At 38.6% G+C, this 14,121-nt stretch overlaps 1 protein-coding gene across 1 annotated transcript in view; it reads right to left on the bottom strand.

The window, feature by feature from the left end:
- The window catches only part of LOC140856192 (magnesium transporter MRS2-I-like), a 45,079-nt gene extending 31,861 nt beyond the window's left edge, over nt 1–13,218 (bottom strand). Inside the window, exons 1-3 of the mRNA XM_073253337.1 lie at nt 12,609–13,218; nt 12,465–12,494; nt 11,917–12,064 (exon numbers count right to left, since the gene is read on the bottom strand). Of these exons, the coding sequence (XP_073109438.1) occupies nt 11,917–12,064; nt 12,465–12,494; nt 12,609–12,854 (424 nt within the window). The 5' untranslated portion in view covers nt 12,855–13,218. The remainder of the gene's footprint in view (nt 1–11,916; nt 12,065–12,464; nt 12,495–12,608) is intronic.
- Nucleotides 13,219–14,121: the final 903 nt, after the last annotated feature.

The raw sequence follows: 14,121 nt of genomic DNA, 5'->3' as shown, positions 1-14,121 counted from the left end.
AGGCCATAGGCAACAAGGGAACACTGAAATATGAACATGGAATTGCATACTAGGAAGAGGGTAATGTTACATCAATTAGTATCAAGCTAAATAGTTAAGTGAGAAGAATTGAAGGAACAAAATGCAAGAGAAGGGTGCTATCATTGTGGACTCTACCATGAACAAACTTAAAAAAATGCTTAGCTTTTCTTTTTTATAAAATTCTTACTTCAGCAATATCCTACAAATTCTTATGCAATACGAACTGTGTCCATCTAGCACTCAGGACCACAAATGGTCAGAGCTATCCACGAACAGCATAAGATCAATAGGTGATATGCTTGTTTGGGCTTCGTTCAGGTAAGAACAGATCTAGCTCAGAAAACTCCAAATCTTGGATCATGAACACGCTACGCCTGAACATCTTGCAAAAATAAATAGAAGCATGACTGAGCTCAATAAGAAGATCAGATCAGCAGATGAGCTAAGCTTGAACATCTTTGTTGAGCTCTATTTGAGCTCAAGCTGAACTTGATCAGACATTCTATATGGCGACCTAAGCCTAAGAAGCCTGTGACTAAGCTTGGGTTGACTTGTTTGCACCTACTAGCATCTATCTTTCTACTTCAAGCAACCTAAAACAAGACTATTATAAATTTCTATGATCCTATATCTGATGACAAATACCAACATTTCCTTCCAGGGAAGATTACAAGGACAACCCGCCCCCACAACTTTGGGCCAATCTCAAAGACACCCCTCGACTTTAAAAAGTTTCAAATAAGTCCCTCAAGTTGGCAAACTATTCCAAACTAGTGCTTCGACTCCTTGATCAATGGACCATGTTTGCTGACGAAAATAACCTCTCCCTCCTTTAGCCCATTCCAACTTTAAGATCTATACAGGTGGATGAATAATCTAGATCACTCAAATGGTCAGTTTGAGATCTATGCAGGTGAATGAATATCTGTATCATTCATGCTGTTGCTTTAAGCTTTGAGCAGGCAAATAATATTTTTATTTCTTTGATATTGGAGCAAGTGGATGAATAATCCAATCATCCATTGATTGCTAGGAGATCTATGTACGTGGATCTCAAAGTGCTCCAAACTCTTTTATTCATTCACCTGCACAAACCTCAACATCAAGTGCATGACCAGGATCATCCATCCACCTATATAAATCTCAAAGCAATTAGTTGATGATCTAGATTATTAATCCACCAACACAAATCTCAAAGCAGATGTATGGATGATCAAGATTATTCACCTTTCTACATAGATCTCAAAGAAATCAGTGAATGATTAGGATATTCATCCACTTTCACAAATCTCAAAGCAACCGAGGATGATCCAGATATTCATCTGCTCATGTAGATCTTAATGCAAGCACGAATGATCCAAATATTCATCTGCTTGCATAGATCTTAAAGCAACCATGAACGATCCACATATTCATTCGCCTGCATTAATATCAAAGCAACCATGGTTGATCCAAATATCCATCCGCCTGCATAGATCTCAAATGAACCATAGATGATCCAAATGTACATCTGCCTGCATGGATCCTAAAGCAATTAGTAGATGATTAGGATCATTCTTCGCTTATACAGATTTCAAAGAAATAATGGATGATCTAGATATTCATTTGCTTGCACAAATCTCAAAACGATCGTGGATGATCCACTGATTGTTTTGATATCTATGCAAGCAAAGGAGCATTTGGATTATTTGTGGTTGCTTTGAGATCTATGCAAATAGATGAATATCTAGATCATCCATGGTTGCATCAAGATCTATGTGGATAGGTGAATAATCATGATCATCCATTGATCGCTTTGAGATCTATACAAGTGAATGAACATTTGGATCATTTATGGTTGCTTTGAATCTATGTACATAGATGAATATCCGGATGATCCATTGTTGCTTGGAGAACTATGCAAGAGGATGAATATTTAGATCCATGGTTGCTTTGAGATCTATGTAGATAGATGAATATCTTAATCATCCATGATTGCCTTGATATCTATGTAGGAGGATAGATATATGGATTATTCATGGTCGCTTTGAGATTTATATAGGCAGATGAATGTTTGGATCATCCATAGTTGCTTTGAGATCTATGCAGGCTAGATCATTTGTGGTTGCTTTGAGATCTATGCAGATGAATGTATAGTCCTGATCATCCATTGATTGCTTTGATATCTGTGCAGAATGATGAAGGATATGAATCATCCATGTGGTCGCCTTGAGATTTATGTAGATGGATAAATAAGCTAGATCATCCATGAGGTTGCTTTGAGATCTATATAGGTGGATAAATTAAGGAGTTTGCAGCCCCTTGAGATTTGTGCAATGGATGATCCAACGGTTGTTCACATGAAGTAAGGTGATTCCTTGTACCACTATGCAATGGGTGATCCAACATTGGATCCTTTTATGATACAAAGGATGGCTTAGTCACAATACAATTTTATGACAATAAGACTAGTTTGGAATGGTTTGTAAACATGAGGGTGTTTGAAACTTTTAAAGCCAAGGGATTGTCTTTGACATTGGCCTAAAGTTGAGGGGTGTTCTTGTAATTTTCCTTCTTTTTATTTATGTCCTATCCTAAAAGTGTTAAAACAATCTGTCATGCCCCCGACCCGAGATTTGAGTCGAGGGTCATGGCAACCGCCGCATACTTATAGAATACTTTTCCCATAAGCATGCAAGGCATCTCATCATGATATCTTCACAAATAGTTAAATAATTTTTTTTTTATATTTAATAATCAAATCTTAGTTCAAATAACAAATCAAAACTCAGTGTTCAAAAGAAAATAACTGTCTGACAAAGTCAGCACTAAAAACAAAACTAAAAGTCTTGAATCAATTCTGAGAAAATCCTAAATCAATGAGCTAACTCCATCTCTAATCGCTCTCCCAACCGAAATTCCGCATCATGCTAATTTTCTGGATCTGTAAGAAAAACATAAAACTCATCATAAGCTAAATATCCCAGTAAGCAGTGTATACCTTTAACTGAATAAATCAGGCAATTATTTCTATACATATCGATTTACTGATATAACAAAGTCAATATGTAATTTCATGAAATCATAATCATACTATCAATCATATATAAAAGTCAATTCATCGTAATTTCCAATTATGCTTTTCATCTTAAATTCATCAATTTCTTAAGTTCTTCTTACCAACCATGACTATGACCACATTATCCCTGTGGCAGGATCATAATACCGCGTATCTGCTTGCGGTGGGCTGCGAATCATCTGGCAGCCAAGTCCTTTGGAACCGCTGGTCTCGCTGGCGGTTTTATCGCTGGTCTATCTGGCGACATGTCGCTGGTCTCACTGGCGACATAAATCCTCAGGACAGTCAATTGCCAACGTATATGCCCCCATTGACGGGGTCCTCAACACAGTCAGGTTGTCAATTTCATATTGTCTTCTAATTCATATATTATTTTCAAGAATAATAAAATTAAATGATATTCGGGTCAAATCAATCATAACATTCTTTGAGATCATATATCATCATAATAATTGCTCAACAAATAACTTTAATCATAAATAAATTTTCTACAATTATTTCAATAAATAATTTCAATCACAAGCATGCATAAATTTATTTAATTCATAATTTTACCAGATAAATTCAGTAAAAGTAAACACTACTTACCTCAAAAGAAAATCCAAACTAAAAATTCTAGGAATCTCGAAAATCCTTCTCTGAACCTGATACGTCAAATATCATATTTTTAATCAAAATTTCATCGAATTAAAAATAACTAAATTATTAAAATCTAATGTCCCCACGAGGATCAATTCGTCGACAGCATCCAGGGTTTTCGAACTAGTCCATGGATACCCTAATTATATTTATTTATTTTTATTTTTATTGCTAATTTAATTAATTTAATTTTTTTTTTAATTAATTAATTCCATAAATCCTAAAATCTAAAGAGAGAGAGAGAGAGTTTCTCTCTCCACCCCTTTTTTTTTTCCTTTTCTTCTTTTTCTTCTTTTTCTTTTCCTTTTCTTCTTTTTCTTTTCCTTTTCTTCTTTTTCTTCTTTTTCTTCTTTTTCTTCTTCTTCTTCTCGGCCCCTCCCGCGCCGGAACAGAGGACCGACGTGGTCCTTCCTTGGCCGGCCGTTCAGGCCGCGGCCGCTGCGGCAGAGACCGGCGGCAGAGGGAGACTGCTCCCCCGGTTACGGAGGAGCAGGGCCGGCAATCGATTTCGATCGCCGATGCCGGAAAATCCAAGAAAAAATGGCCCAAAACAGGGGTCTTTCCCGACCAAAAATCGGCGACACTCGTCGCCGGCAGCCTCAAGCAAAAATACGGAAAGAAAGGGAAGGAAGAAAGGAAGGAGAGGAAGGCTCACCCCGGCCTCCGGTGACCTCACCGGCGAGAAATCACGGCGAGAAATCCAACAGTGTCCGCGGCTCCGATCGAGGAAAACGGGAAGAAAGAGGGAGGGAAGAGGCCGATGGTCGATTCTAAGGAGAGAGGAGACCTTCTTATAAAGGGTCCTAGGACTTCGAGAGGTCCTAGGACTCCCAATATGCTTGGGTCTCGCCGGAGAAGAAGACTCCTACCGGGAGTCTTCTTCCCGATTTTTACTCTATTTTTTTTTTTTTTTTTTTGGGCTTGGATCCTGATGTCATGGGCTTGGACTATAACATTCTTCACCCCTAAAAAGAAATTTCGTCCTCGAAATTTTTCATACCTGTAGTCTTGAAGAGCTGGAGATATTTTTGCTTCATTTCTTCCTCTAGCTCCCAAGTAGCTTCTCTTTCTGAATGTCGACTCCACTGTACCTTGACATAAGGAATGTTGCGACGTCTCAGCACCTGTTCTTTACGGTCTACGATCCGTATCGGATATTCTTCATATGTTAGATCTTTCCTGGCTTGTACTGGTTCAAGTTCCACGATGTGACTTGGATCTGGAAAATATTTCTTTAACATAGAAACATGAAAAACATTATGTACTCCTGCAAGTGAAGGGGGTAAGGCAAGTCGATAAGCCACCTCACCAATTCTTTCCAAAATCTCAAACGGACCCACATATCTGGGATTCAATTTGCCACGAATGCCAAATCTTGAGATTCCTTTTGAAGGAGATACTTTGAGAAACACATGGTCACCGACTTGAAATTCTAATTTCCGTCTCCTGTTGTCTGCATAACTTTTCTGTCTGCTTTGTGCTGCCCGAAGTCGATCTTTAATTAATTGAATCTTCTCTACTGCTTGTTGAACAAGTTCGGGACCCAATATTCTTCGCTCACCAACATCATCCCAATGAATCGGTGATCGACATCTTCTACCATATAAAGCTTCGTAAGGTGCCATTCCAATGCTAGCCTGATAACTGTTATTGTAAGCGAACTCAATCAAAAGTAGATGCTCATCCCATGAATTTTTCATATCCAAAATACAGGTTCTCAACATATCTTCTAAGATCTGAATAGTTCTCTCTGACTGACCATCAGTCTGTGGATGAAAAGCTGTACTGAAGTTCAATTTTGTTCCTAAAGCCTTGTGTAAGCTCTTCCAAAACTGTGATACAAATCTGGTGTCTCGATCCGATACGATGGTCACTGGAATTCCATGTAGCCTTACAATTTCTTTCATATATAACTTTGCTAGTCTTTCCAAGGTAAATCCAACTCTAATTGGTAGAAAGTGAGCAGACTTTGTCAATCGATCCACAATCACCCATGCTGCATCATTTTTACTGGGAGTCTTCGGTAGTCCAGTTACAAAATCCATAGTGATATGTTCCCACTTCCAAACTGGAATATCAAGAGGTTGAAGTAGTCCCGCAGGTCTCTGATGTTTAGCTTTAACTTGTTGACACACCAAACATTGAGCCACGAATTGAGCGATCTCTCTTTTCATATTATTCCACCAATACATTTCCTTTAAGTCTCTATACATCTTGGTACCTCCCGGATGAACTGTATAACCGGTCTGATGTGCCTCTTGAAGTATTTCATGCTTGAGTGCCGAATCATTGGGTACGCAAATCCTGTTTTCGAACCTTAATGAACCGTCTTCATGTATCTTGAATTCAGATTGAACACCAGCTTCCACTGAATTTCTTATTTTCATTAGTTGTGGATCATTATTCTGGGCAACTGTAATTCTTTCTATGAGTGTTGGCTGAACCCTCATGTTGGCTAATCGTACTGTCGAGTCATATATTCGGATGTCTAATTCCAGTTTTCTTATATCCTCCAATAATTGACTTTGGTGTGTGATTAAAACCGCCAAATTTTTCACAGATTTTCTACTAAGGGCATCAGCAACAACATTAGCTTTTCTCGGATGATAATGGATTGTTAAATCATAATCCTTTAATAGTTCTAACCACCTTCTCTGTCTCATGTTTAATTCTTTCTGTGTAAAAATGTATTTCAAACTCTTATGATCTGTAAACACTTCACACTGCGCACCGTATAAGTGATGTCTCCAAATTTTTAGGGCAAAAATCACTGCAGCTAATTTCAAATCATGTGTCGGATAATTTTGTTCATATGGTTTCAATTGTCTTGAGGCATAGGCTACTACCTTACCATGTTGCATCAATACACAGCCGAGTCCCTTTTTAGATGCATCACTATATATTGTGAAACCTTCATCTCCTGTTGGTACAGTAAGGATAGGGGCCGAAACTAATCGTTGTTTTAATTCTTGAAAACTTTGTTCACAATCTTCAGTCCACTCGAATTTAACCCCTTTTTGAGTAAGACGAGTCCAGGGTGCAGCTATGCGGGAGAATCCTTCTACAAATCGTCTGTAATATCCTACCATTCCCAGAAAACTTCGAATCTCAAAAATATTTGTAGGTCTGTTCCACTGCATCACAGCTTTCACTTTTGCTGGATCCACGAAATTCCATCTTTAGATACGATGTGTCCTAAAAAGGCTATTTTGTCCAACCAAAATTCACACTTCTTAAATTTGGCATAAAGTTTTTCTTTCCTCAATATTTGTAGTACACACCGTAAATGTTCTTCATGCTCCAATTTACTTCTTGAATATATCAAGATATCGTCAATAAATACGACCACAAACTTATCAAGACAAGATCTGAATATTCTGTTCATTAAATCCATAAAGGCTGCTGGAGCATTGGTTAACCCAAAAGGCATCACTAAAAATTCATAATGTCCATAACGAGTTCTAAATGCCGTCTTGGGTATGTCCTCTGTTTTGATTTTTAACTGATGATACCCTGAACGAAGATCAATTTTAGAAAAGACTTGTGCACCTTGCAACTGATCAAACAAATCATCAATTCGAGGTAGAGGATACTTATTTCTGATAGTATTTTTATTCAATTCTTTATAGTCGATACAAAGTCTCATACTACCATCTTTCTTCTTCACAAATAAGACTGGAGCTCCCCAAGGAGATACACTGGGCCTTATAAAACCTTTATCCAATAAATCCTGTAATTGATCTTTTAACTCCTTTAACTCCATAGGGGCCATTCTGTAAGGAGCTTTAGAAATCGGACTGGTATTGGGTGCCAACTCAATAGTAAATTCAATTTCTCTATCTGGTGGTAGTCCGACTAAATCATCAATGAATACATCCGAAAATTTATTTACGATAGGAATATCCTGTAACTTCAATTCATCATGTTCTTTATTCTTTATTAATACTAGGTAACTTCTACATCCCTTTCTTATCATCTGTCTAGCTTGTACAAGTGAAATAATACGTGGAGGGATGGTTCCTGTACTTCCATCAAAACTAAAAGTTAATTCTCCCGGTATGTGAAAGTTCACTCTCTTTCCATGACAATCCACAGAGGCATGATAAGTAGCCAGCCAATCCATTCCTAGAATGACATCGAAATCATGCATATCCAGAACCACCAAATCTGTCGGTAATTCTCTTTCTCCTATCTTAATACTACATGACTTGCACACACTTTCGGTACTCAAAATACCACCTACTGGTGTCTCAACATATAATTTGATTTTCATGGGTTCACAACTTATATCATACTGTCTAATAAAAGTAGTGGATATAAAGGAGTGTGTAGCACCAGAATCAAACAAAACTGAAGCATGAATACCAGATACAGGAATGGTATCTGTCACCATAGCATTGGAGGCCTGAGCATCCTGTTGTGTGAGTGCATAGATCCTTCCTTGAGTTTTCGGCCTTTGACCTCCGTCCTTTGCTTGTGTTGATCTATTTTCGTCCATCTGCGGGCAATCTGCAATCTTGTGTCCTTTCTGGCCACATCTAAAACACGAACCAGTATTCCATGGGCAATTAGAAGTCTCATGCTCTCTTCGGCCGCATCTCGAACATCTAGCTGCCTCATTCTCACGATTCTTATCAGTTGCTGGCTTCTTTGCTGGAACCTTATTGTTCTGATTTCGTCCTTGAGTTCCACTAAACCTATTTCTCTTCTTCTGATTCCGTTCTCGCTCCGCATGAGCTTCATTAACTTCTCTCTCAATTATTAGAGCTTTGTTCACAACTGAGGCATAGGTAGTTAGCTCATAGGGTACAACCTATTTTCTGATTTCTGTCTTCAGTCCCATTTCAAATTTGTGTACTCTGTCTTGCTCTATCTCAACTAGTCTCGGAACAAACTTGGCTAACTCCGTGAATTTGGCTTCATATTCTGCAACGGATCTGTTTTCCTGTCTCAGGTGAATGAACTCCTATTCTTTCTGTATTCTGACACTTCGGGGGAAATACTTGTCAAAGAATTCATCTTGAAATCTCTCCCAAGTGAGTGATATCCTATCGTGCTCATATTTTTGTTCCAGTATACGCCACCAGTTGTATGCCTCGCCTTGTAACAGATATGCTGTATAGCGGATCTTCTCTTCATCGTGGCATTCTTGCACGGCGAAGGCCTTCTCCATTTCCATAATCCAGTTATCTGCTTCCAGTGGCTCGATGGTCCCTTTGAAGGCTGGAGGAGCTAGCTTCTTAAATTCGACGATATTATTTCTCTGCATCGGATGTTCTCCATATCCAGGTATCGATGGAAATTGCTGATGTGGCTGTGCATGTTGTTGTTAAAGTAACTGCTGTTGTGTTTGAACTACTCCGATCAGAGTTTGCATTAGTTGAATCATGTTCGGCTCCTCCTGTACTGTCGGAGTATTTCCGGTAGAATCATGGATTCCCTCCTACTGAGTTGTGCTGCTGTTTAATTGGGGAGTATTATCGCCAAGTGGATTTGATGTCCCTCCTACCGCTCCTTGAGTATTCCTCGCTCGTCGTGGAGGCATATTGACCTATGATAGATTTGAGATAATAACTTATCCTTAATAAGGTCATAACTTACTTGTGACAAGTCAAATCATAATCATCATAACTAACCTTTCAATTTCCTAATGTCTACCCATCACTCGCTCACTTTATTCTACATGTCTCTATCTATCTACTTATGCTCTGATACCATATTAATTGTCACGCCCCCGACCTGAGATTTGAATCGAGGGTCATGGCAACCGCCGCATACTTATAGAATACTTTTCCCATAAGCATGCAAGGCATCTCATCATGATATCTTCACAAATAGTTAAATAATTTTTTTTTATATTTAATAATCAAATCTTAGTTCAAATAACAAATCAAAACTCAGTGTTCAAAAGTAAATAACTGTCTGACAAAGTCAGCACTAAAAACAAAACTAAAAGTCTTGAATCAATTCTGAGAAAATCCAAAATCAATGAGCTAACTCCATCTCTAATCGCTCTCCCAACCGAAATCCCGCATCATGCTAATTTTCTGGATCTGTAAGAAAAACATAAAACTCATCATGAGCTAAATAGCCCAGTAAGCAGTGTATACCTTTACTGAATAAATCAGGCAATTATTTCTATACATATCGATTTACTGATATAACAAAGTCAATATGTAATTTCATGAAATCATAATCATACTATCAATCATATATAAAAGTCAATTCATCGTAATTTCCAATTATGCTTTTCATCTTAAATTCATCAATTTCTTAAGTTCTTCTTACCAACCATGACTATGACCACATTATCCCTGTGGCAGGGTCATAATACCGCGTATCTGCTTGCGGTGGGCTGCGAATCATCTGGCAGCCAAGTCCTTTGGAACCGCTGGTCTCGCTGGCGGTTTTGTCGCTGGTCTATCTGGCGACATGTCGCTGGTCTCACTGGCGACATAAATCCTCAGGACAGTCAATTGCCAATGTATATGCCTCCATTGGCGGGGTCCTCAACACAGTCAGGTTGTCAATTTCATATTGTCTTCCAATTCATATATTATTTTCAAGAATAATAAAATTAAATGATATTCGGGTCAAATCAATCATAACATTCTTTGAGATCATATATCATCATAATAATTGCTCAACAAATAACTTTAATCATAAATAAATTTTCTATAATTATTTCAATAAATAATTTCAATCACAAGCATGCATAAATTTATTTAATTCATAATTTTACCAGATAAATTCAGTAAAAGTAAACACTACTTACCTCAAAAGAAAATCGAAACTAGAAATTCTAGGAATCTCGAAAATCTTTCTCTGAACCTGATACGTCAAATATCATATTTTTAATCAAAATTTTATCGAATTAAAAATAACTAAATTATTAAAATCTAATATCCCCACGAGGATCAATTCGTCGACAGCATCCAGGGTTTTCGAACTAATCCATGGATACCCTAATTATATTTATTTATTTTTATTTTTATTGCTAATTTAATTAATTTAATTTTTTTTTAATTAATTAATTCCATAAATCCTAAAATCTAAAGAGAGAGAGAGAGAGAGTTTCTCTCTCCGCCCCTTTTTTTTTCCTTTTCTTCTTTTTCTTCTTTTTCTTTTCCTTTTCTTCTTTTTCTTTTCCTTTTCTTCTTTTTCTTCTTTTTCTTCTTTTTCTTTTCCTTTTCTTCTTTTTCTTCTTTTTCTTCTTCTTCTTCTCGGCCCCTCCCGCGCCGGAACAGAGGACCGACGTGGCCCTTCCTTGGCCGGCCGTTCAGGCCGCGGCCGCTGCGGTGGAGACCGGCGGCAGAGGGAGACTACTCCCTCGGTTACGGAGGAGCAGGGCCGGCGGTCGATTTCGATCGCCGGTGCCGAAAAATCCAAGGAAAAATGGCCCAAAACAGGGGTCTTTTCCGACCAAAAATCGGCGACACTCGTCGCCGGCAACCTCAAGCAAAAATACGGAAAGAAAGGGAAGGAAGAGAGGAAGGAGAGGAAGGCTCACCCCGGCCTCCGGTGACCTCACCGGCGAGAAATCACGGCGAGAAATCCAACAGTGTCCGCGGCTCCGATCAAGGAAAACGGGGAGAAAGAGGGAGGGAAGAGGCCAATGGTCGATTCTAAGGAGAGGGGAGACCTTCTTATAGAGGGTCCTAGGACTTCGAGAGGTCCTAGGACTCCCAATATGCTTGGGTCTCGCCGGAGAAGAAGACTCCTACCGGGAGTCTTCTTCTCGGTTTTTACTCTGTTTTTTTTTTTTTTTTTGGGCTTGGATCCTGATGTCATGGGCTTGGACTATAACACAATCAATAGGCTGCATTTTGAGCAATGTAACATTTGATATTTTGGCCTTAGTCTACCAAAAGGTAGTTAAAAATGGTGTATTACATTATGACGGCACATTTAATTGTGACATTCATCGAACTCACTATATTGTCAGCCTATAGATTGACCATCCTATTTATTTTCTAGAAGGTCTTTGATGAGGCTCAGAACATATGTGAACTAACAGGTACAATCGTGAGTCATATACCTTGTATTTAGCTGGATTTCTAATGATGAGATGAAGAAAGAGAGGGAAACAGAAGAGGCAAAATGTAGAGGATTTTTGCAGATAAGCAAGTGTTAGATGAATATTTATAATCGATGCAAGCAGAGTTATTTGACAAGGAATTGAAGCATGTACAACATACCATCTTCTTCTGCAGCTTCCTCATGTTGCCCACTCAAGTTTTCTCTCCCATCCTCATGCACTTGGTGAACATTTGCAGGGGGTAAGTGATTGCGAAGCTCTTCAACTATTGGAATAACATTTTCATCCATTGGATCCCTAAGTAACACCTAATGCCAAAAACATCAGACTTAAAATTCTACAGTAAAAAGTCGTCAGACAAAAGTTATGCATTGAATTTTTCTAAAAGAAGAAAAAAATCCATCTTTTCTCCTGTTCAGCTATGCAGTTCAAAATTTGCCCCATATTAAATAGATAAAGCTTGTTACTTAAGGTTTAAGCTTGTTCTCTCTTTTACTTTTCCTAGCAACAAGTTTATGTTTTTCAGTAATTATAAAGGAGAAGTTTAGCATAGTAAGTACCAAACAACAACTCCTGGAACCGAAAAGAACTTCTTTTACATTACAGCAATGTTTACTCAAGAAAAAAAGTTAAGTTATAGCTATAAAAATGCAAAGTTAAATAAATGGAAGTTTTAAATTAGCGTAAAAGAGGAAGCTTCAATTATACCTCTTCTGCAGTGATTATTGCCTTGATGTGCTGGTTCCATAAATATAAAAGCAACCGAACCGAATTAGCAACCCAGAGGAACCTAAAAAATTCCCCAGAAAATCCAATGGAATAACAATTAACAGAATTCAGTACAAGAATCACCTCAAGATTGAGAACAATGGCCCTCTCCCGTCCCAAGATGGTGGAAGGGTACGAGAGGAGAGGATCCAAGATCCTCAGGTCCCGAGCATGGATCTGAGCCCGGTGCATGATCGCATACTTGTCGACATCCAGAATCGTCCCTTTCCCGGTGCAATCCAACAGCATCCAGCTCCCCGACACCGCCGTCTTCTTCTTGAGCGCGCTCTGCTCATCTGCCACAGCGACCGCCGCATCGTCCCGAGCCATCTCCCCGGCGGCCGGAGCTCACATCTCCGCCCTCCCGGTCCTATATACAATTCCAAGTGTTTCTTCTCGCCGGCGTCGCTCCCGGAGAAGGGGAGAGGTTCACATCGCTGGAAACCCTAGGTCCGAACTGGAGACGAATTGGGGGAAATTCTTTCATGCTGATCACGAAATGGAGAGGTATCCGGGGGAATTCTTTCTTGCCGAGCATGGCATGGGGCAGTGGGGATCGGAAGGCCGTGGACGGGGATTTTTTTTTTGCATGTTCGATCCACAGATCTCAGAAATTGCGAGGTATAATCTAACAAATAACACCTTCATTGAGATAAACACTGGCAGTTGCACCTGCATGAGTTCTCACCATATATATACATAAAGTACAGCATTCGAAGAACATGCACTCCAGGTGTTAAATAAACTAATTATTTAAATGCTTTCATCACACCAGCATAACTTTCATCACTTATTAGTTATCAAGGCTTGTCTTATTAGTATCATTACTATTATGTCCTGATGTCCTAACTTCTTTTAAATGCATTGGATCTTCTCATTACATCAAGATTTCAATGGCATTTGCCATTCCATTGTAACAGACACCAACTGAATCAGTTACCGACTGCTATAATGGTTACAATAGCCATTATAATTTTCTAAATAAGTTTTTTGAATTTAGAAATAGTTACTATTGTTGTTATTTGTCGTTGTAATGGAAAAATAATGGTTAGAGACGGAAAGATTATATTTCTACTGGTCCAGATCTTAATCAAGTGAATGAAAAATTGATCAAACGGAAAACCGTTTTCTAGGCACAAAATCTAAATTTAAAACTAAATGTATTATCTTGCTGAACAAATAGTTATCCCCACAAAAGGTTACTTTAAGCCGGCCAAGAAGAGTAGACGGCGGCAAGCCAGAACTGGACAAATGAAACGAGCCTGGGAAGCTTTTTCCACCAGCCAGAAATGCAGGTCAATGGCCCCAAACGTTAGAATTGTTTTTTGCTTTGGGCAAATAAAAACCATTAGTAGTTGTTCGGTGTAACCCGAATTCATTTTTATACGCTTTCACCCAGGTCAACGGAAGCCAGGTACATTTGACTTATGATTAAATAATGGCATGAGCTCATCCTCAACGGCCATTGTAATGTGGTTGTGAGAGATTTCAGCTACGTAATTTTTTTAAATATATTATTTTTGTATTAGTTTGTTGTTGTAGTAGAACAAACGCTACTTTGAGCCTGCAATATTTGTTGTTGATTATTTCAAAAAAA

Source organism: Elaeis guineensis, chromosome 3 (genome assembly GCF_000442705.2).
Source record: "Elaeis guineensis isolate ETL-2024a chromosome 3, EG11, whole genome shotgun sequence".
Classification (NCBI taxonomy): Eukaryota; Viridiplantae; Streptophyta; class Magnoliopsida; order Arecales; family Arecaceae; genus Elaeis; species Elaeis guineensis.
The sequence above is the reverse complement of the archived record's forward strand: the minus strand, read 5'-3'. Positions and strand labels throughout refer to the sequence as shown.